Raw genomic sequence first — 22,739 nt, forward strand, 5'->3', positions numbered from 1 at the left:
AACTTTTTTACTGAAATATAATTGCAGTTGCCTGCAAGCGTGTGTTTTAGGCCTACAGCGTCTACTGTGTCCATTACTGCCAGTTCCCAGTGCCACCACTCATATCTGGTGTCACAGTAGATTACATTACAATAGAATAAAATAATTTTCACTGTAATATAATTGCAATTGCCTGCAGGCGGGTGTGTCAGGCCTACAGCGTGTACTGTGCCCACTACTGCCAGTGCCCAGTTGCACTAATCATATCTGGTGTCACAGTAGCTTGCATTTAAAAAAACTAAACACTTTTTCACAATAATATAATTGCAGTTGCCTGCAAGCGTGTGTGTCAGGCCTGCAGCGGTACTGTGCCCACTACTGCCAGTTTCCAGTGCCACCACTCATATCTGGTGTCACAGTAGCTTGCATTTTTTTTAAAACAACATTTTTTCACTGTAATTTAATTGCAGTTGCCTGCAAGCATGTGTGTCAGGCCAACAGTGTGTACTGTGCCCACTACTGCCAGTGCCCAGTAATACCACTCATATCTGGTGTCACAGTAGATTACATTAAAGAGGACCTTTCATCAATAAAATTTTATTTAAATAACCCCCTTACCTAATAGTCCGGCATCTACTGATGTTCCCCCCTTTTTTTTTTTTTCAATTCGACCCCCGAATCTTGAAGAAACAGCCTGTTTCTTCTGTTGCAGCGTCTGTCACTCAGACGCTTTTTTGTAGGGGGCGTTGCCTAAGCCTTTTCTTTGCTCTTCTCCCTGGCTGAGAGCGCAGCCAATCGCAGCGCTCCTCTGTCAGCCAGGGAGAAGGAGCTCAAGTTCTCGCGAGAATCGCGAGAACTTGAGCTTCCTAACATCCGTTCCAGCGCCATCTTGGATTCCCCTGACGAGGATCGCGGCGGGTGAGGAAGCAGCGCAACGAGCGGCAGGGTAAGTATTAGAATCGACCCCTAGACATCGAGCAAATCTGCATCAAGTAGCTGCCACAGCACCCCTCAGGCAACGAGCATAATGGGGGTTATGATCCTGGACCCCCCACAGCAGGCAGCAATAAGGGGGGTCCTGATCATGCACCCCCCCCAGCACAACCACCCCCCTCAGGCAACGAGCATAATGGGGGTTATGATCCAGGACCCCCCACAGCCAGACAGCAATAAGGGGGGTCCTGATCATGCCCCCCCCAGCACAACCACCCCCCTCAGGCAACGAGCATAATGGGGGTTATGATCGTGGACCCCCCACAGCCAGACAGCAATAAGGGGGGTCCTGATCATGCACCCCCCCAGCACAACCACCCCCCTCAGGCAACGAGCATAATGGGGGTTATGATCCAGGACCCCCCACAGCAGGCAGCAATAAGGGGGGTCCTGATCATGCACCCCCCCCAGCACAACCACCCCCCTCAGGCAACGAGCATAATGGGGGTTATGATCCTGGACCCCCCACAGCCAGACAGCAATAAGGGGGGTCCTGATCATGCCCCCCCCAGCACAACCACCCCCCTCAGGCAACGAGCATAATGGGGGTTCTGATCCAGGACCCCCCACAGCAGGCAGCAATAAGGGGGGTCCTGATCATGCACCCCCCAGCACAACCACCCCCCTCAGGCAACGAGCATAATGGGGGTTATGATCCTGGACCCCCCACAGCCAGACAGCAATAAGGGGGGTCCTGATCATGCACCCCCCCCAGTACAACCACCCCCCTCAGGCAACGAGCATAATGGGGGTTATGATCCTGGACCCCCCACAGCCAGACAGCAATAAGGGGGGTCCTGATCATGCACCCCGCCCAGCACAACCACCCCCCTCAGGCAACGAGCATAATGGGGGTTATGATCCTGGACCCCCCACAGCCAGACAGCAATAGGGGGGTCCTGATCATGCCCCCCCCCAGCACAACCACCCCCCTCAGGCAACGAGCATAATGGGGGTTATGATCCAGGACCCCCCACAGCAGGCAGCAATAAGGGGGGTCCTGATCATGCACCCCCCAGCACAACCACCCCCCTCAGGCAACGAGCATAATGGGGGTTATGATCCTGGACCCCCCACAGCCAGACAGCAATAAGGGGGGTCCTGATCATGCCCCCCCAGTACAACCACCCCCCTCAGGCAACGAGCATAATGGGGGTTATGATCCTGGACCCCCCACAGCCAGACAGCAATAGGGGGGTCCTGATCATGCATGCCCCCCCCAGCACAACCACCCCCCTCAGGCAACGAGCATAATGGGGGTTATGATCCTGGACCCCCCACAGCCAGACAGCAATAGGGGGGTCCTGATCATGCCCCCCCCAGCACAACCACCCCCCTCAGGCAACGAGCATAATGGGGGTTATGATCCTGGACCCCCCACAGCCAGACAGCAATAAGCGTTTTACAACAGTGAGCACTACCTCAAAAATTCACTACATGATTCTACTATAGTTCTGGTATTCAAAATGTATTTATTTTTCGCAGATATTAGAATGGATAATTCGCAAGATGAATTCCCACCAAGTGTTTTTGCACCAAGATCTGAAAAAGTAAATTCCATAATAAAAAAAATGTTGATAATAATGTATTATCATCCTATCAGGCTGGTCATTGTTTATCCTATTTTTTTTTTTCTTAATAGTTGGAGTGGCTAAAGAAACGTCTTCAAGAGAAGTACGGTGTCACCAATAAATCTGAACCGTGTTTTCCAGAAAACCCCACTCGTTCCACATTAGATAACAGTGTTGATAGCATGGAAAATGAAGAGTCGGATAGTAGTAGAGTTGGAAACAACCAATGGTGCACGTGTACTAACTGTAAACCGATGCCAACCGCCATAGAATCGATCTGTTGTAAAGAAATTTCGAATATTGAACCGTATGTTACTGAAACAGTTTGCGTAATTGAACATGAATATTTTCAACAATTTTGTCAAGATCGGGGAAGGGTGGAGGTGTCCATGCGGGCAATTGGAGAAGTGCTGCGTCCCCCTCCAGATAAAGAATTGAACAGGTGTTCTTATTCGTGTATTTTCTTCCATGAAAACAAAATCTGCTACATTTTTTTCTGAACACCCAACCATATGTTTACATAATTATAATATTGTCTATAAACTTTAAAATTGAATATACTGTTGTTTTTAGGCTACTAAGAAAAACAGCATATCGTGGCTTTACAGCTTGGATACATGGCTATCTTGGCGTTGGAAGAAGACGCCCTATTCCTTCTTGTGCAGTGACTATCATAAGAGAAGTTTTTCCAGACCCACTTCAAGATTATTGTGGATTTCTAATGTTCAGAGAGGAGCCTGCAGAGTATCTAGCAATGGAGTAACGTCAAAGTTAATTATAATATATTATGAAAAAAGTGTAAAATAATATAGTTATGTAATAAAGTACCAATTTTACAATTTATGATTTTACATTTTATTTATAAATATCTAAAAAACTTAGAAATTTACAGCATAATATTTTTGTATATAATGTTCAAATACAATATTCTCGATTTCAGAAATGTAATATTGAGAGAAATTTTAGACCTATTAAATAAAAAAGACATATATATCTTATAAAAGGCCTCCTCCATATCCCCTCATAGAGTACCTTCACACTTTCGTAAGGGCAGTCGATCAGGCTATCTGGGCAGGTCAAAATGATTTGGGATCTACACAGCTACTTATCAGGTTTATGGCCGAAATAGCCCCCTGTCACCATTGACTATAAGCAGACCATAGTGTACTGCGATAGATAGATGGACTGAAATTCAAACATGCATTATTGTTAGTACCTAAAGCTTTCACAGTGGGACGCCGCCGCCTCCATAATTGTCAACAGTTTTCATATTTATAAAAAATATTTTTAATTCAGGCTTTTGTCCTGATGAATCGCCATGTCGCTAGTGTGAAGGTACCCATAGCCTTTACCAAACCTCACACAAAGTTTATGGATATTCCTTACACATCTGTAATAAAGCGGTATATAGTAACGTCCTTGCCAACAGGAAATGGATCAAATCTCGACAAAGCAAATGTTTTCTAATATGCAAAAATGTCAAATATATAAAACAAATATAATTTAAAAAAAAGGACGTCTTATTAGAAAAATTGTTGGCTTTTTCACATTTCATTACAGTTATGCAAAGGATATCCATAAAATGTATATATGTATTTTTTATTTAATTTTTTTAAAATATCAATTTCGCTTTAAAAAAATATATTGGCAAAACTTTATTTAAAAAATATTCCAAATCCAGGATGATAGGGTAGGTCCAGGGCAAGTCCGTCAACGTGGTTGCGCGATTGTCAGCCTGTGGACAAAAGACATGGTCAGAATCTGAAATGTACTGCAGCGCCGTCTCTGTGAGAGGAAAAGGGTCAATCACGGGACTGTAGCTACATTATTATACTGTCAGTGAACATACCTTGGAGTCTAATCGGATCCCCTTCCTCCAAGGCTGGCAGGAAACGTGTTGTTCCTTCCTGGGCAGGTGCCACGCGGTGGTACAGTTTACTGTCAGCCTGTGGACAAAAGACATGGTCAGAAGCTGAAATGTACTGCAGCGCCGTCTCTGTGAGAGGAAAAGGGTCAATCACAGGACTGTAGCTACATTATTATACTGTCAGTGAACATACCTTGGAGTCTAATCGGATCCCCTTCCTCCAAGGCTGGCAGGAAACGTGTTGTTCCTTCCTGGGCAGGTGCCACGCGGTGGTACAGTTTACTGTCAGCCTGTGGACAAAAGACATGGTCAGAAGCTGAAATGTACTGCAGCGCCGTCTCTGTGAGAGGAAAAGGGTCAATCACGGGACTGTAGCTACATTATTATACTGTCAGTGAACATACCTTGGAGTCTAATCGGATCCCCTTCTTCCAAGGCTGGCAGGAAACGTGTTGTTCCTTCCTGGGCAGGTGCCACGCGGTGGTACAGTTTACTGTCAGCCTGTGGACAAAAGACATGGTCAGAAGCTGAAATGTACTGCAGCGCCGTCTCTGTGAGAGGAAAAGGGTCAATCACGGGACTGTAGCTACATTATTATACTGTCAGTGAACATACCTTGGAGTCTAATCGGATCCCCTTCCTCCAAGGCTGGCAGGAAACGTGTTGTTCCTTCCTGGGCAGGTGCCACGCGGTGGTACAGTTTACTGTCAGCCTGTGGACAAAAGACATGGTCAGAAGCTGAAATGTACTGCAGCGCCGTCTCTGTGAGAGGAAAAGGGTCAATCACGGGACTGTAGCTACATTATTATACTGTCAGTGAACATACCTTGGAGTCTAATCGGATCCCCTTCCTCCAAGGCTGGCAGGAAACGTGTTGTTCCTTCCTGGGCAGGTGCCACGCGGTGGTACAGTTTACTGTCAGCCTGTGGACAAAAGACATGGTCAGAAGCTGAAATGTACTGCAGCGCCGTCTCTGTGAGAGGAAAAGGGTCAATCACGGGACTGTAGCTACATTATTATACTGTCAGTGAACATACCTTGGAGTCTAATCGGATCCCCTTCCTCCAAGGCTGGCAGGAAACGTGTTGTTCCTTCCTGGGCAGGTGCCACGCGGTGGTACAGTTTACTGTCAGCCTGTGGACAAAAGACATGGTCAGAATCTGAAATGTACTGCAGCGCCGTCTCTGTGAGAGGAAAAGGGTCAATCACGGGACTGTAGCTACCTTATTATACTGTCAGTGAACATACCTTGGAGTCTAATCGGATCCCCTTCCTCCAAGGCTGGCAGGAAACGTGTTGTTCCTTCCTGGGCAGGTGCCACGCGGTGGTACAGTTTACTGTCAGCCTGTGGACAAAAGACATGGTCAGAATCTGAAATGTACTGCAGCGCCGTCTCTGTGAGAGGAAAAGGGTCAATCACGGGACTGTAGCTACATTATTATACTGTCAGTGAACATACCTTGGAGTCTAATCGGATCCCCTTCCTCCAAGGCTCTTCTCCTACACACAGGTAAAATGTCTATAAAAAAACAGTAAAGTTCCATTCTTACAGTAATATAACAACAACAACTTTAGTTTTGAAAAGCCAAATGGTCACTGGCTTGAGGCATATCTACTTGCGCTATCCTTACCCTTTGCACTAGTGGTGCAGTCCAGTTTCGGTAAACGAATATCAACAGCATAAACTAAAGTAAAATAACTAAAACAACAAAGTTAGTTCTCTTAACATTATAAAAAATAACATTTTACTGAACATGAAAGTAACGGAAAAGCAGGATTTTTTTTTTTAAAGGAATTTTTTTGGTCTTAAACCAAGATGCACTTTATTATTTTTTTCCAAAACGTGACCAATGTTGCCGTAGAATGTCTTCCTTGTTCGGGCGTTCTACATTAGCAATGTTTGGTGGAAGATCAGGTGTTCGACTCTTCCATTCTGCAGTGATGTCTCCTACAGCTAACTTCAAGCAATCGACTAAAATAGGAGTAACATGTTCCACGCTCATTGCTTCATAAACGTTCTTCACCATCCAGCGTTTTTTTCCCTTCGGAAGTATTAATTTTGTTCTTCTTGATCCAATGGGTTCTGACACAGAAGTTGGGAAGTGAACAACTGCTTGTGATCTTCCGATATTATTATTGTGTGCTAAAATTGCCAGTTTGGTTCGTGTTTCCATTCCATCTATACCAAAATGTATTCTTTTGGTTCTATACTTTAAAACTAAACTGTGGAAGGCTTCAAGAGGTCCAGTGTGGCAATTTCGGATCAGGTGTGGTACATCGCTGTTCATTTGTTCGCTTTTGATGATTTCTTCTAGTTTTTGATAAGCAGTACTTTCCTTTCTAAGCCACAAAACTGAAGTGTCTTCAGGTCGCAGTTCTTGGTGGGCACACTTATTATAGTGTTCTCCATCTTCCCATTCATGTCTGTTGGCTACATGATGTAGAACAGAATTCCATCTTTCCCGGAAAAAAAAAGCATTGTGGTCACACGTTTTAACACACCACCAGAAATGGTTGACTATCTTTTCTATCCATGGTTTTAGATCCTTTCCGGCTCTTCCGTTACTTGCCTTGATTAATCTTTTCTTTATGGACTTTGCATAGTGCCAAATGTCAAATTGATGATCTATGTCAGTGTACACCTCGCGCATCAATTTTTGAATACTGACATGTCGATCAGAGACAAATACACATATGTCAAAGCCATTGTTTTTAACTCGTTCCATTACAGTTTGGAATCCAAACTTCTCCATAGCTACCGATGAACTGCACTGGCTTCGGTGTACAACTTCGAAATCTATAATTTTTTCAGTGTACAGGTCCATAACAGTGTAGGTACAATATTTAGCGGAGTGGCCGGGGCTATCACATTGACCATCTCCTGCCAAACAAATTGGCAAACCATTCAAATCTTCATGTATTTTTTGTTTTTCTTGCTTCCAGGCAATATCGATAGCAGGGAACAGAAATTTGGTTTGGTAACGGTAATAAGTGGTCTCAGAAAATGTGCTCAAGCCAAAAATTCCAAACAACTCATGAACTTTTTGAAAGTTTAGGCCACTGCAGAGTATTGACGCTGCCAAAAGGACATTTCCACTCCAGAAACGTCCAATTTTAGGCTGTGTATGCCATAATAAAGAGGAATGTCCGCTACGACAACTACCGCGAATTATAACAGCTGATCCTTTCCTTTGTTTTGAAATTGAAAACACAGTTAGATTGCAATCAACATACTGACACTTCACCTGACGTAGCAGTACATCGAGACAACTTTCGTTCACAATCAATTTCGTGTCTTTTACCATGTCTTTAAATTGCATTTCTGGAAAAGAATTATCATGTTCAATTTCTAACATAGACTGTAAAGCAAATTGATCAGAAGAGCAGTGGCTTACCATCAAAGGGTCATATGAGTGGTCTCTTGAATCACGAATTTCCCCTGCGTCAGCCAGACTGCTAATATTGTATGAATCCTCCAAGTCACCTGTCAACGGAAATATCCCACTAACCAGATCATCATCATTACCGTCTTCTTCCGGTGGCTGGGAGATCTTTTCATTTTCAAATACAATAGGAGAGAGAAGTCTAATAAATGGATTAATTTGGTGCCGATTTTGGGATTGTGAACAATCAGGCAATGGGGTGGATTCATGAACAATATTTGTAGGTTGACGTAAAGGTGATTCTTCTTCCCTAAGGGTAAGATTTTTATCCATACTAATAATTATAGAATTTGTCAAATTGAACTCTGTCTGAGTTGAAGCATCCGTGAATTTGGAAATTAGAATTTCCACATTCTCAGAGACTTGTTGAACTTCCAGGCACGAAAGGGATACAGTATGACCACGAGATTCGGTTGGTACAGATGATTCTGATGATGAAGGTGTAACCGACTGCTGGGAACCTGTTGTATTCTGAAGTCGTTTTTTCTTGGATTTTTTTGGCTCTAAAACTTTTCTTTCATAATCAAGAAAATTTTCAAAAATTGAAGGGTTTGCTACAGGGCGAAGCAAACGTCCGCCAGCGTTGACTATAAAACTCTCATCAGAAAAATGTAGGGAACAAATATGATACTTATTGTATCTTTTCTTTTTGTAACATAGAATCTCCTCTGCTATAGAAAAAACTTCTACCTCTCCTGATGGAATTAAGATTCTAAGCCAATCTAATATTCTCTCCCTAAGGTTGGGAAAGCAATGTAATTTGATTTCGTGGCCATTCAGTATACGTCCAGCCTGGAAAAAACAATTTTTTACCCAACATGAATTCGGCATTTTATCAATTCCTGTTTTAAAAAAAAAAGAAAATATTAAAATATGCATATTATTTGGATACATGTTATAAGGTAAACTCAAACTTACCATATTAGCTGAAACACATTGAACGTTTAGAAATAGATTTTTTAATAAAAACCGATATTCGGAACGAAATAACTTTGTACATCCCATCTTCTTTCTTCAACAATGTTTTTTAAAAAGGAAATAAAATTAGGTCTTCCATACTTACCCAACCTGTATACTTACCTTTGTCGATATATTAAAATTATAAATAATATAATGATGGAACGTTGAACTATCGAACAACGCAATACAAACGTGTATTGGTTCTTTGAACTGGGAAACTGGACGCAACATGTTTCTTCTTCTTCCGATGACTGTCGGAATACAACTTACCGGTCAGGGTTGCTGCCCTGAGTTGACTAACTGGAAATTCTCTGCAAAAAATATATAAAAGTTAAATTATACATTGAAAGTTATACTATCACCTGAAAAAATTATTTTAGATATTTTTTTTTTACGATTATATTAATTGTTTACTTACCTATAATAATATAACTATGTATATTATTTTAGTTTTGGGAAGCAACAATATTAGGTGTATATATCCTAGTAATAGAAAATAAAGAAATAATAGTAACTAGTTTGCCACTGTGTCCATATTATACAGTGGCAATTTTCACAACACAGTAGAGAGGATGGTTGAGAATTGAAGGGTACACTTCAATAAAGTGTGTTCAATTACAAACGCGGCTACTCTGTGTGTGGCGATATCACTTGCAGTGTAGAAACCCCTATATAACAGTGGATAAACTTAGGCTACTTTCACACTTGCGGCTGGACGGATCCGACAGGCTGTTCAACATGTCGGATCCGTCCTGCGGCTATTTCGCCGCTCCGTCGCCATTGACTATAATGGGAACGGGGCGGAGCTCCGGCGCAGCAAGACGGTGCACGGAGAAAGCCGCCGGACTAAAATTAATGCATGTCAGGGTTTTTTGTCAGGCGGCTTTCTCCTTGCACCACCGTGCTGCGCCGGAGCTCCGCCACCGTCCCCATTATAGTCAATGGGGACGGAGCGGCGGTCCGCTGGCGCGGCGAAATAGCCGCAGGACGGATCCGACATGGTAAATAGCCTGTCTGATCCGTCCTGCCGCAAGTGTGAAAGTAGCCTTAGTCTTAAAATTTAAAAACAACTTTGAAGATTGTGTACAGATCCTACTAAAATAGGAAGCAGTCGGTTGTCTAATTAGAGGTTGATAAACCCACGGCCGAGTATGATAACATAAGGAGTGACCAGGGTTTGTTTGTTTGTCAATATAGTATGAGAAAAAATAAACAAGGTCCCCCCCCTATTTTCATAAACAGCCAAGTGTTAAACCGACAGCTGTGGGCTGGCATTAGCAGGCTGAGGAGTTCCAAATTTTTAGGGTCCTTCTCATCCTAATAACAACAGCCCACAGCCGCAACAAGAACAAAACCATAAAAATAAAAAAAGTTTTCAGGCTTGTCAGGCAACTTGGGTCTTCACGGCAAACAAAGGCCTTTGAGTGCGGGGCTAATTGTTAGGGGTTTCACTCAGCATTGTTGAAAATATAAATTCAACGGTGGCTGACAAAGTCATAGTGATGGGAGCCTCTGTAAAGATTCAACCATTACTACCACTGCAAGTTCATAATAACCACAAGTAGAATAGTCGTGTTTGCAATCACTTTATTGAAATGATCACTCCCCGACTCATGCCCTCGTTGGCCAGTTTATTATATAAATACCAATGGATGATTATAACTCTTCGTGTCGCTGGTGGTTAGTCGGAGAAACAATCTAATAAACAAAACAAATATGCAAATAAATAGTCAATGTTGGGTGTTAGATAATCCACCATGAGAAGAGAAAGACACATGATTAGACAAAAAACTTCATTTGTTGAAATGAAAATGGGCAAGGTATTGACAAGCCCCAGCACGCCAGTTACCTATGTGGTGTTTGAGAGGTCTGGGACTACAAGCCCCATCACATCAGTTGCATGTGTGGTGTTTGAGTGGTCTGGCACTACAACCCCCAGCACGCCGGTTGCCTCGATGGTGTTTTATGGGGTCTCTATTTGTGACCCCCATTATGCTCGCTGCCAGTGGGGGGGGGGGGGTTGTGCTGGGGAGGCATGATCAGGACCCCCCTATTGCTGTCTGGCTGTGGGGGGTCCAGGATCATAACCCCCATTATGCTCGTTGCCTGAGGGGGGTGGTTGTACTAGGGGGGGCATGATCAGGACCCCCCTATTGCTGTCTGGCTGTGGGGGGTCCAGGATCATAACCCCCATTATGCTCGTTGCCTGAGGGGGGTGGTTGTGCTGGGGGGGGCATGATCAGGACCCCCTTATTGCTGTCTGGCTGTGGGGGGTCCAGGATCATAACCCCCATTATGCTCGTTGCCTGAGGGGGGTGGTTGTGCTGGGGGGGGCATGATCAGGACCCCCCTTATTGCTGCCTGCTGTGGGGGGTCCTGGATCAGAACCCCCATTATGCTCGTTGCCTGAGGGGGGTGGTTGTGCTGGGGGGGCATGATCAGGACCCCCCTTATTGCTGTCTGGCTGTGGGGGGTCCTGGATCATAACCCCCATTATGCTCGTTGCCTGAGGGGGGTGGTTGTGCTGGGGGGGGGTGCATGATCAGGACCCCCCTTATTGCTGCCTGCTGTGGGGGGTCCAGGATCATAACCCCCATTATGCTCGTTGCCTGAGGGGGGTGGTTGTACTGGGGGGGCATGATCAGGACCCCCCTTATTGCTGTCTGGCTGTGGGGGGTCCAGGATCATAACCCCCATTATGCTCGTTGCCTGAGGGGGGTGGTTGTGCTGGGGGGTGCATGATCAGGACCCCCCTTATTGCTGCCTGCTGTGGGGGGTCCTGGATCATAACCCCCATTATGCTCGTTGCCTGAGGGGGGTGGTTGTGCTGGGGGGGGCATGATCAGGACCCCCCTATTGCTGTCTGGCTGTGGGGGGTCCAGGATCATAACCCCCATTATGCTCGTTGCCTGAGGGGGGTGGTTGTGCTGGGCGGGGTGCATGATCAGGACCCCCCTTATTGCTGCCTGCTGTGGGGGGTCCTGGATCATAACCCCCATTATGCTCGTTGCCTGAGGGGGGTGGTTGTGCTGGGGGGGGCATGATCAGGACCCCCCTATTGCTGTCTGGCTGTGGGGGGTCCAGGATCATAACCCCCATTATGCTCGTTGCCTGAGGTGGGTGGTTGTGCTGGGGGGGGGTGCATGATCAGAACCCCCCTTATTGCTGTCTGGCTGTGGGGGGTCCAGGATCATAACCCCCATTATGCTCGTTGCCTGAGGGGGGTGGTTGTACTGGGGGGGCATGATCAGGACCCCCCTTATTGCTGTCTGGCTGTGGGGGGTCCAGGATCATAACCCCCATTATGCTCGTTGCCTGAGGGGGGTGGTTGTGCTGGGGGGTGCATGATCAGGACCCCCCTTATTGCTGCCTGCTGTGGGGGGTCCTGGATCAGAACCCCCATTATGCTCGTTGCCTGAGGGGGGTGGTTGTGCTGGGGGGGGCATGATCAGGACCCCCCTATTGCTGTCTGGCTGTGGGGGGTCCAGGATCATAACCCCCATTATGCTCGTTGCCTGAGGGGGGTGGTTGTGCTGGGGGGGGTGCATGATCAGGACCCCCCTTATTGCTGTCTGGCTGTGGGGGGTCCAGGATCATAACCCCCATTATGCTCGTTGCCTGAGGGGGGTGGTTGTACTGGGGGGGCATGATCAGGACCCCCTTATTGCTGTCTGGCTGTGGGGGGTCCAGGATCATAACCCCCATTATGCTCGTTGCCTGAGGGGGGTGGTTGTGCTGGGGGGTGCATGATCAGGACCCCCCTTATTGCTGCCTGCTGTGGGGGGTCCTGGATCAGAACCCCCATTATGCTCGTTGCCTGAGGGGTGCTGTGGCAGCTACTTGATGCAGATTTGCTCGATGTCTAGGGGTCGATTCTAATACTTACCCTGCCGCTCGTTGCGCTGCTTCCTCACCCGCCGCGATCCTCGTCAGGGGAATTCAAGATGGCGCTGGAACCGGATGTTAGGAAGCTCAAGTTCTCGCGATTCTCGCGAGAACTTGAGCTCCTTCTCCCTGGCTGACAGAGGAGCGCTGCAATTGGCTGCGCTCTCAGCCAGGGAGAAGAGCAAAGAAAAGACTTAGGCAACGCCCCCTACAAAAAAGTGTCTGAGTGACAGACGCTGCAACAGAAGAAACAGGCTGTTTATTCAAGATTCGGGGGTCGAATTGAAAAAAAAAAAAAAGGGGGGAACATCAGTAGATGCCGGACTATTAGGTAAGGGGGTTATTTAAATAAAATTTTATTGATGAAAGGTCCTCTTTAAACTCCACACTGCTATTATTTTGAACATGTCCCTTTTAATAAGTGATTGAATTACACAGAATCAGCAGCATGTATGTGATGACTGTTGGGTTTCTATTACTCTACTACACCTCCTAGTAAATTATTTGCCATATAAATATAATTTCTACCAAAAACCGTGATTGATCAGGTTAGTGATGTCTGACTGCTATTATTTTTAACACAACTGTACATGCAGCATAAATAACACGTTGCCACAGGCAACAGCATGCACAGCAAACGTGTCACAGCGCACAACACCGAGGACGTGACATAACCCGGGACAGGGCATCCACATGTCCCTGTAACCGGCCTGCCCTGTGTTCCACTGAAAACTTAAAGTTTTGTAAGGGCAGAAACCACCGGGTGACAGCCTGGCCTGGCTCATCCACTTGAGAGGGAAGTGGTCAGTCACCTGGCGGAACTTTCTCCCCAACAAATGATAGCGGCGAGACTCGAGTGCCCACTTGAAGGCCAGGCATCTTCTGAAGGGAGTCCACTACAGCCTGCACTTTTGGTAGGTGACTTTCCCAGTCGGTACTGTGGATAACAATATCGTCCAGGTAAGCCGAAGTATACTGACTATGTGGACAAAGCACAATTTCCATAAGTCGCTGAAAAGTGGCGGGGCGCCAAGCAGACCAAAGGGTAACACCTTATAGTGATAAAGCCCCTCAGGTGTGACGAAGGCAGTTTTCTCTTTGGCAGCCTCCGTTAAGGGTACCTGCCAGTACCCTTTCGTGAGGTCGAAACAGAAAAGTACTGTGCTTGTCCTAACTTCTCGACTACCTCATCCACCCGTGGCATGGGATAAGCGTTGAACTTAGAAATATCGTTAAGTTTACGAAAGTCGTTACAAAACGGCTTGGGTATCAATACTATAGGACTGTCCCACTCACTTTTTTACTTCTCAATGATGTCTAGCTGCATCTCCTTCGAGATGGCTATTGGCCGAGCTTTGGGTGCCCGATATTGTTTTAACCGACTAACGAACTCCCTGGACTCCTGAGTCTGTTTAGTGGAGAGGCTGTCAGCATTTTTTAGTGTGTCAGCCGCCTGTCTTGCATCAGATAAATGGGCCGGTACCTCTTCTCCTAGAAAACCCGGGCGCGGGTACAGGTTTCCCTATCTTTCCACGGTTTGAGTAAATTCACATGGTAAACCTGCTCCGGCTTTCGCCTCCCTGGCTGGTGTACCTTGTAGTTGTGGCGAAACCAACCTCGCCACGGTGTTTTGGAGGGGGCTGTTTACCAGCCTCCTGCCCTGGGATTATGGTCCCTTAAGTTATTGGGTCTTAAGGCACTTGGGACGGAGCCCTCTGTCCCTGGATTGCATCCTTTGCCTTACTTGCTTGGATGAAGCACATGGTGAGAACAATAGATAGCGGCCATTTTAGCTCACAGACACTGTTCTGACTTTTCAACACGGTGCTATCTTGCCTGTATTTGGTGCACAGAGACATCATTCAGTAGTTTGAAACTACCAAACAGGGGACACATTTATTAGTTTCTATTTTCTGTATAACTTGTATATTTTCAGTGTAACTGTATCTTCCAAACTACTGATCGGATGTGGGTGAATTTTGGACATGTGGTTCACCCAGAACCCCCGGTCCCGAGGATATATTGGTTATGGGGTTATTGCATGTTTGGGGGTTCTTGTGATATGTTTTATAAAACTGTATTTCTCTGCCTTTGATAATTATATTCGCCAGTGTGTTCAAATAATCATCATCGGCAGAGGGGAGGATTTTGTGTGGGTGTGTTTCTATTGTCCCATTGTGTGTTTAAATGGTGATGTCTGTCCTGTTGTCTCCACATGTGTATTGGCGACCTCCCCTTTGTCCTGAGAGATTATTGGATTGGTCTCGGTTGTCTCTGGGAGACATCATGCATTGTGGGGATGTTTTGTATCTGTTCTGTATTTGCAAAACTGTAATAAAAACCAGGCTGGGTGTGCCAGCACATGAGACCACTGCTGACCCTCAAGACGGAGCCTTGTCTCGTTATTGGGGGGATTCCCTATATGCTGTTGGAGACTGATTGCCAGGAGTGTAAGCTGACTGATACGCTTTTCCTGTTCGTCTGCCGGCAGCTATTTGTGAGGTTCCAGTTTGGAGTTCTATTTTGTATCCAGTTCGGGAGGTTGGTGTTCTGCAGTAGCTGTGCCTGTCTCTCGGAAAGGGGCATATCGCCTAAACGGATTTTAACCCCTTGTCTGCTGAAACGGTGCCGTTACATTGGTGGCAAGCAGCGGGATCATTCCTACAGCCAGAAGGACAGCTACAGGAGACACCATTTCTTTGGATTCTACAATTTAAGGGCAACGCATTTCTCAGTACAGTGACCCTAAAAGCACCAGGATGGAACCAGCAGTGGATTACAGATACTCTGTGGAGGAATTTGACCGTATGATGTGGTTGCGGCTGTACTTCTTCGGACCCAATCCAGCTGAGAAATACGTGAAGTTCGTGAGGAGTCTAGTGTCTAAGACCCTACTATACTGGGCAGAAGGTGACGGTCAGCTGCCACGTTGGGTGGACCTCCATCGGAAGTTACGGTTGCGGGACAGTGGGAGCCCAGTCTCCATTCCCCAGCGGCAGTGTGAAGTGCAGGGAGAGGAGAGCAGCGGCCTCCCTCCCCAGCGGCAGGCTGAGTTACAGGGGGCAGAGGTAGTTGTTCCTGCCCCCCAGCAGCAGAGTGATATGCCGGGAGGGCAGTGTGAAATGCAGGGAGAGGAGAGCAACGGCCTCCCTCCCCAGCGGCAGGCTGAGTTACAGGGGGCAGAGGTAGTTGTTCCTGCCCCCCAGCAGCAGCATGATTTTTTGGGAATTGGGAGCCTAGTCTCCATTCCCCAGCGGCAGTGTGAAGTGCAGGGAGGGGAGAGCAGCGGCCTCCCTCCCCAGCGGCAGGCTGAGTTACAGGGGGCAGAGGTAGTTGTTCCTGCCCCCCAGCAGCAGCATGATTTTTTGGGAATTGGGAGCCGAGTCTCCATTCCCCAGCGGCAGACGGAGTTACAGGGGGCAGAGACAGTCGGACCTGTCCCCCAGCGGCAGAGTGTCCTACAGGGAATAGAGAGCCCAGTCTCCTTTCCCCAGCAGCAGGACACTGTATTGGGAGCGGAGGCGGTCGGTCGCCCTCCCCAGCGGCTGGAAGTATGTATGGGAGAGGAGCTCGTTACCCCCTCTCCCCAGCGGCAGCTTAACGCACCAGGGGGAGACAGTAAGCCCCACAACTGTGCAGATGGGACCGTGGTCTCTGCACTTACAGCACAGGGGGTAGGGACAGTTGTTCCTGTCCCCCAGCAACAGGGCAGTTTAGCCAAAGGGGAGACAGTCGGTTTCCCCCTCCAACAACCAGACTCCAACCAGGCTTCTTCCATGGTCCCGCTGATCCCTGCCCACAAAGCAACCTCCACTCCAAGCCAGGGAGCAACTCAGAGACCGGGAGTACCAGTTACAAATATAATCTTGGTGGATTCACTGGACAGAGACAGGCTACGAAATTCAGCAGGTCCAGTATTGGGTTGTGGGTGGGCTGCCAGACTAACTCAGGTACCGACCGGCGTGAGGTCAGGTATCTGGTTAGTCTCCCCTGGGGGGGGGGGGGGGGGGGGGGGGGGGAGATGTGTGGCGAAGCCAACCTCGCCACGGTGTTTTGGAGGGGGCTGTTTGAAAGTTTGAAACTACCAAACAGGGGACACATTTATTAGTTTCTATTTTCTGTATAACTTATATTTTCAGTGTAACTGTATCTTCCAAACTACTGAACGGATGTGGGTGAATTTTGGACATGTGGTTCACCCAGATCCCCCGGTCCCGAGGATATATTGGTTATGGGGTTATTGCATGTTTGGGGGTTCTTGTGATATGTTTTATAAAACTGTATTTCTCTGCCTTTGATAATTATATTCGCCAGTGTGTTCAAATAATCATCGGCAGAGGGGAGGATTTTGTGTGGGTGTGTTTCTATTGTCCCATTGTGTGTTTAAATGGTGATGTCTGTCCTGTTGTCTCCACATGTGTATTGGCGACCTCCCCTTTGTCCTGAGAGATTATTGGATTGGTCTCGGTTGTCTCTGGGACAGAGAGGAGGAAACCATGATGCATTGTGGGGATGTTTTGTATCTGTTCTGTATTTGCAAAACTGTAATAAAAACCAGGCTGGGTGTGCCAGCACATGAGACCACTGCTGACCCTCAAGACGGAGCCTTGTCTCGTTATTGGGGGGATTCCCTATATGCTGTTGGAGACTGATTGCCAGGAGTGTAAGCTGACTGATACGCTTTTCCTGTTCGTCTGCCGGCAGCTATTTGTGAGGTTCCAGTTTGCAGTGCTATTTTGTATCCAGTTCGGGAGGTTGGTGTTCTGCAGTAGCTGTGCCTGTCTCTCGGAAAGGGGCATATCGCCTAAACGGATTTTAACCCCTTGTCTGCTGAAACGGTGCCGTTACAGTAGTCTACATCTCCAATTTTCTCGAGTACCTCGTAAGGTCCCCTAGCCAGGAACTTGCTGTCCACGGTCAGCATCAGAACCAAGACTCGATCACCCGGGTTAAAGATCTGGACCCGAGCCTGCCGATTATAGACCCGACTCTGGGCTCGCTCAGCTGCCTCCATATGCTCCCTAACAAGAGGCAACACTGTCTGTATCCGATCTTGCATCTGGGTAACGTACTCAATGACACTTATGTGGAGTGGGCTGTTGTTCCCACGCCTCTTTGGCCACATTCAAGAGACCGCAAGGGTGTCTGCCATATAGCAGTTCAAAGGGTGAGAACCCAGTAGAGGCTTGGGGTACCTCTCGCACTGCTAACATTAGATAGGGCAGAAGGAGGTCCCAGTAGTTCCCATCTTTAGACACTACCTTTTTCAACATTTTTTAATGTTTGGTTGAACTGTTCTAACAGACCGTCCGTTAGTGGACGGTAAACGGACGTCCGTAGTTGCTTTATGTGCAGCAACTTACAGAATTCCCTCGTCACCTTGGACATAAAAGGGGTCCCTTGGTCGGTCAGAACCTATTTAGGTAGTCCTACTCGGGAAAACATCTCCATTAACTCCTTAGCTATGAGTTTGGCCGAGGTATGTTGCAGTGGCACCGCCTACGGGCATAGAGTGGCATAGTCCGGAATGACAATGAAGTGTTGATGCCCTCTGGCAGACTTCGGTACTGGGCCTATGAGATCCATAGCTATTCGGTCAAACGGTGCCTCGATAATCGGGAGAGGTACTAGGGGACTACAGTTGGGCAGGATTTACAAAATTCTTCCACCTCTCTGAATATTCTGGGACAGTAAAACAGCTGTAGAATCCGATCCTGAGTTTTATGCAGCCCCAGGTTACCCCAGAGAACATGTTGTTGGGCTAGATCTAACACAAGCTTGTGATAAGCCTTGGGGACCACCAACTGTTCAATAGGCTCACCCCTTAAGTTGGTTTACCAGATACAACATATCCTGATGAACGACAAAAACAGGGAAACACTGACTCTGCCCCAGGTTGTTGTGATTCACATCTACTATTAACACATTTTCCCAGGCGTGGGTTAGGGTTGGGTCCAGACGGTGGGCGGTACTAAAATTATCTCCTGAGATATTTAGGTATGTTAATTCAGGACCCGGCGGCAAGTTCTCCACATCTCCCACATCACATTTAGCGGGGTTGTCTCCCCCTCTTCCACAGAAGTGGCGGCAACCCCTACCGCTGGCCCTTCAGTCTCAGGTTCCCAGGGTTCTGGTCTTTCCCCTGAGCCAGGCCACTCTGCTAGGGTTAACCCCTGTCTCATGGGTATCAGTCACTCTCATAGCAGGCCACAGTGCCGGGAAGTCTCTCCTAATATAAGTTCGCAGTGATATTGGTGGAGACGGCCACTTCGTGGGTCCACCTGCCGACAATCGTGGATAGAGACACCATTGTGGCGGGTAGTCTTTAAAGTCTCCATGAATACACATTACCCCGACTTTCAGGCCAGTATACTCATTGGACCGTACCAGTGTAGCCCTTACCAGGGACACCAGACTCTCTGAGATCAGCAGCCCCACCGCCAGAGTGTTACCTACTTCCTACTAATACTGAGGTCTCGCAGGTTCAGCCAGGTTAAACTCCCTCTGGGTCCGGACCAACACATTCACCCCCAGTCTTACCAGAATCTCACCCTTTACTGTCAGGTAATTGGCCACTTGATCGTCAGGAACGGAGCGATGACCTCAGCCCATTGAGCTGGGGGTAGCTTCTCTTTCACAGCCACCTTTTTGAACACCACCAGATAGGTGGACATCATCCAAGGGGGTTATCTTGGGGATCGCCCCACGGACCGCTTTCCGGGCATTGTGGGCACTCTGGGATGCTCTTGCAGCCTGTAAACCCATCACATGTTGTAACAGCAGCTGGTTTGTTTCTTGCTGCTGCTTCTTAGCCTTCCGCTGCTGCAGGTTAGCCTCCATGAGGGCTTTCACGACCACTTCCATTTTTTCGAGGGACACTGGTTGTAACTTCACTGGTTTGATGTAAGACATACAAATGTAAATATTTCGGCCTTCATGTCAGCCGTACTGCGCTGCACGCATGCTCCACCAATTGTGGGGATTCGCTTTGGTAGGCAGGGTAAGTGGACACAGTACAAAGGCAAAAAACTGTTTGTAAAGCAAAACTTCAGTGTTTATTCTCACAAGGCAAAAACAAAACGACACTTTGCAGTCATGCTGTTAGTTCACACAATGGAAAGTACACAGAACAAAAAGTCATGTTGTTGGAAGTTCTATCTACAGTGGTCCACAGCAGGCTTTAGGGGGCCTGTTTTTCCAGCATGCGGCTCTCAGCCCTCCAGCACAGAACAAAGCCTCAGATCCCAAAAACAGAACTCAGCTGCTGAAGCCAGCTGCCTATTAAAGGACAGCCAGGTGCTGCAAAAACCCAGAAATGGCACTTAATCTCCGGTCCAGTATTTGACCTCACTAGCCGCACATGTTGGGAGGAAAATACCTGTCTTCCCAGACAAAACCCCTCACTGTGTCACTATATATATATATATATGTGAAAATGGTCCCAGCAAGCGGACCGAAACGTCGCTGCTTGGGTGAATAAAGGATCTCACATTTTTCACCTTATGGAAGTGCCGCGGTGTGTTAATTTCTCTGGCTATTGGACACTGTGGTTGAGTGTCGATACCGCTGGCACCCTACATCTGCTACAAGGAGTGCTGCCCTGAACTTTCATCTATATATATATATATATATATATCTACAGTACAGACCAAAAGTTTGGACACACCTAATTCAAAGAGTTTTCTTTATTTTCATGACTATGAAAATTGTAGATTCACACTGAAGGCATCAAAACTATGAATTAACACATGTGAAATTATATATATATATATATATATATATATATATACACAAAAGTGTGAAACAACTGAAAATATGTCATATTCTAGGTTCTTAAAAGTAGCCACCTTTTGCTTTGATTACTGCTTTGCACACTCCTTGGCATTCTCTTGATGAGCTTCAAGAGGTAGTCACCTGAAATGGTTTTCACTTCACAGGTGTGCCCTGTCAGGTTTAATAAGTGGGATTTCTTGCCTTATAAATGGGGTTGGGACCATCAGTTGCGTTGTGGAGAAGTCAGGTGGATACACAGCTGGTAGTCCTACTGAATAGACTGTTAGAATTTGTATTATGGCAAGAAAAAAGCAGCTAAGTAAAGAGAAACGAGTGGCCATCATTACTTTAAAAAATGAAGGTCAGTCAGTCCGAAAAATTGGGAAAACTTTGAAAGGGTCCCCAAGTGCAGTCACAAAAAACATCAAGCGCTACAAAGAAACTGGCTCACATGCAGACCGCCCCAGGAAAGGAAGACCAAGAGTCACCTCTGCTGCGGAGGATAAGTTCATCTGAGTCACCAGCCTCAGAAATCGCAGGTTAACAGCAGCTCAGATTAGAGACCAGGTCAATGCCACACAGAGTTCTAGCAGCAGACACCTCTCTAGAACAACTGTTAAGAGGAGACTGTGTGAATCAGGCCTTCATGGTAGAATATCTGCTAGGAAACCACTGCTAAGGACAGGCAACAAGCAGAAGAGACTAGTTTGGGCTAAAGAGCACAAGGAATGGACATTAGACCATTGGAAATCCGTGCTTTGGTCTGATGAGTTCAAATTTGAGATCTTTGGTTCCAACCACCGTGTCTTTGTGCGATGCAGAAAAGGTGAACGGATGGACTCTATATGCCTGGTTCCCCCCGTGAAGTATGGAGGAGGAGGTGTGATGGTGTGGGGGTGCTTTGCTGGTGACACTGCATGCTATTCCATCCGGTTTTCATTTAGTTGGACCATCATTTATTTTTCAACAGGACAATGACCCCAAACACACCTCCAGGCTGTGTAAGGGCTATTTGTACATGAAGGAGAGTGATGAGGTGCTGCGCCAGATGACCTGGCCTGCACAGTCACCGGACCTGAACCCAATCGAGATGGTTTGGGGTGAGCTGGACCGCAGAGTGAAGGCAAAAGGGCCAACAAGTGCTAAGCATCTCTGGAAACTCCTTCAAGACTGTTGGAAGACCATTTCAGGTGACTACCTCTTGAAGCTCATCAAGAGAATGCCAAGAGTGTGCAAAGCAGTAATCAAAGCAAAAGGTGGCTACTTTGAAGAACCTAGAATATGACATATTTTCAGTTGTTTCACACTTTTTTGTTATGTATATAATCCCACATGTGTTAATTCATAGTTTTGATGCCTAGAAAACTCTTTGAATGAGAAGGTGTCTCCAAACTTTTGGTCTGTATATATATATATGTATATTACAGGCAATGTACAAAAACCCTAGGCAAAGTATAAAAAGTCTGTTCCCCAAATAGGAATAATATTATATTTATGTATAGGCAATTCTTTGTGTTACTACTGATTGACCTTTATGACGTCCTGGGGAATGGTTTATGGTAAACAAGTTAGAATAATGTAATGATATGCTGTGGATTGGATTTAATGTCTGCTAGTCTTTTTCCCAAATTAGGAATAACATTATATTTACGTATGGGCAATTCTTTGTGCTAAAACTGATTGACCTTGATTACGTCATTGATTTTATGGCGCTACCACTGTCTGGGGGTGAATTTATGGTACTGTCGCTGTGTGATGACCTCTGGAAGAGAGCATTTTGTACTTTGCCTTTAGGCATTATGTAGAATACTAAGGAAATGTGTGAATAATGTGTTTCATACTTTGCTTGAATACTTTAAGCATTCTATATAATGCATAGGCATGATTTAATGCATTACCTGTAACATACATGTATATACACACATACATACTGGATATACACTGCTCACAAAAAGTTATGGATATTTGGCTTGTGGGTAAAATTTCAGAATGAATCTAAAATGCACTCTAACCGTTACAGGTGAACTTAATGTGACCTTCTCTAAACTTTTGAATGCACATGTCCAACTGTTTAGAGTTATAGTACCTTTTGCACAACTTGCTGTTCTCTAACAAGGAGCTTAACAGCAAATTCGCAGCAGGTGTTTTATTTATGAATCGCCCAATAATTTCTTGGTTCAATTACAAATGGTATTTAAACAGTCCTCCTCATCATGCTGTGCACATCATGAGATCAAAATGACACCTACCAAATGATCAACAGTACCT

General features: G+C 46.4%; 1 protein-coding gene and 1 long non-coding RNA gene across 2 annotated transcripts; both read right to left on the reverse strand.

Annotated features, from left to right (window-relative positions):
* Positions 1-3,543: 3,543 nt before the first annotated feature.
* LOC122932625 lies at positions 3,544-5,904 on the reverse strand. Its single transcript, XR_006388326.1, has 9 exons — positions 5,870-5,904; positions 5,659-5,755; positions 5,448-5,544; positions 5,237-5,333; positions 5,026-5,122; positions 4,815-4,911; positions 4,604-4,700; positions 4,393-4,489; positions 3,544-4,278 (listed from the first exon to the last, which is right to left on the reverse strand). It is a non-coding gene; the product is annotated as an uncharacterized LOC122932625 (long non-coding RNA).
* Positions 5,905-6,236: 332 nt separating this feature from the next.
* On the reverse strand, positions 6,237-7,943 carry LOC122931608. Its single transcript, XM_044285682.1, has 2 exons — positions 7,806-7,943; positions 6,237-7,732 (listed from the first exon to the last, which is right to left on the reverse strand). The coding sequence occupies exon 2, from the start codon at positions 7,728-7,730 to the stop codon at positions 6,237-6,239; it is 1,494 nt and encodes a 497-aa protein (XP_044141617.1). The 5' UTR covers positions 7,731-7,732; positions 7,806-7,943.
* Between the last annotated feature and the right edge of the window lie 14,796 nt (positions 7,944-22,739).

Source organism: Bufo gargarizans, chromosome 3 (genome assembly GCF_014858855.1).
Source record: "Bufo gargarizans isolate SCDJY-AF-19 chromosome 3, ASM1485885v1, whole genome shotgun sequence".
NCBI classification, from domain to species: Eukaryota; Metazoa; Chordata; class Amphibia; order Anura; family Bufonidae; genus Bufo; species Bufo gargarizans.